General features: G+C 41.6%; 1 protein-coding gene across 1 annotated transcript in view; it reads right to left on the reverse strand.

Moving 5' to 3' along the window:
• Positions 1-1361, reverse strand: part of LOC101847902 (uncharacterized transporter slc-17.2) — a gene marked incomplete in the record, with an annotated part of 29220 nt that overhangs the window by 1622 nt on the left and 26237 nt on the right. Inside the window, 1 exon segment of the mRNA XM_013087473.2 lies at positions 64-165. Coding sequence (XP_012942927.1) covers positions 64-165 — 102 coding nt within the window.

The following is a 1361-nucleotide window of genomic DNA, read 5'->3' on the forward strand; positions in this document are numbered from 1 at the left end:
CTGTCTGTCTGTCTGTCTGTCTGTCTGTCTGTCTGTCTGTCTGTCTGTCTGTCTGACACTCACCCGAGGTGCCAACAGCTGCAGTCAGTAAACCAACAGCCAGCACGGGCTGAGAACAATCGAGAAGACTCAGAACCGACAGCAGAACCGCTGGACACACGTTACCTGAAACGTCAGGAAATAAACAAGTCCAAAGTGGGAGGCTGGCGGGTGTTTGAACGTGTGGTTTGAGAGCTTTCTTTTCGTAGATTAAACATCTATGTTCCTGATCACTCCTCCTTCTTTTTGTTTCGCATGCTACTCTCTAGTAACAACTATAATCTTCGGCACTTATATGACCTAACTGAGTTGCTTACAAGTGCCGTAAACCACTAACTAAAACTTAAACTGACAGACATGTCACATCCAGAGAGATAATTTTTTTTAGTAAGCGTTTTACGGCATTTGCAACACAAAAAAGTCATATAAGTGCCGACGATTAGAGGTGTTACATGAGAGCAACGAACAGAAAAAAGAAGGAGGAGAGATAAGGACGATAGATGTTTGACAGGAAAGAAGAAGCAAACCACACCCGAGCCCCAGCCAACCACCCACAGAGAGAGAATTTTATTTTTATTTTTTCAGTAGTAAAACAATTTACGTGGACACAATAACGGCCACTTAGCATTATAGAATGTTTTGGTTTTAATGCCCCTATCAACACTGTTAGGTTATTTAAGAAGGAGTGCTCCAAATTTAAAGTCCTTCTCCGATAGAACTGAGCTGTATGGGTTAAGAGCCACAGGACAAGACGAGTTCAAGAACACCCAGTCGCGGATTCGAACCAGGGGCGCCCACTCCGCAGTTCAGTATGATACCAACTGAGCTAACGGAGCACCTAAAAGAAAGATACATATTAATGCTTAAGGAATAGAAGAAAAGAAAAGAAGTAGAGTCTACCAGATGCACTTTTCAATCATTAGCATTATTGGGGGACAAAACGACAAATGAAACAAAGACGAAGGAGTTCCCTCAAAATATCGTAAATCTATCTATCTATCTATCTATCTATCTATCTATCTATCTATCTATCTATCTATCTATCTATCTATCTATCTATCTATCTATCTATTTACCTATTTATCCATCTAAATGTATCTGTATCTATCTAGTTTCCTTTCACCCTAGAGATGTGAAAAGAGGGGGGTGGGTGGGAGGTGTTGGGTTTTGGTTTTGTTTTTGTTTGGGGTTTTTGTGGGGGAGAGTTTTTGGCCTGAGAAGTTCAGCAGAGCGATTCAACCTGAGTGGCTGTAGTTCAAGTCTCCAAATACAGAATGTACTTTTGTGATGGCTCTTTTAGCGCGGCGGGAAAGCAGCATTGA

The sequence above is a fragment of the Aplysia californica genome, unplaced genomic scaffold (genome assembly GCF_000002075.1).
Source record: "Aplysia californica isolate F4 #8 unplaced genomic scaffold, AplCal3.0 scaffold00590, whole genome shotgun sequence".
NCBI classification, from domain to species: domain Eukaryota; kingdom Metazoa; phylum Mollusca; class Gastropoda; order Aplysiida; family Aplysiidae; genus Aplysia; species Aplysia californica.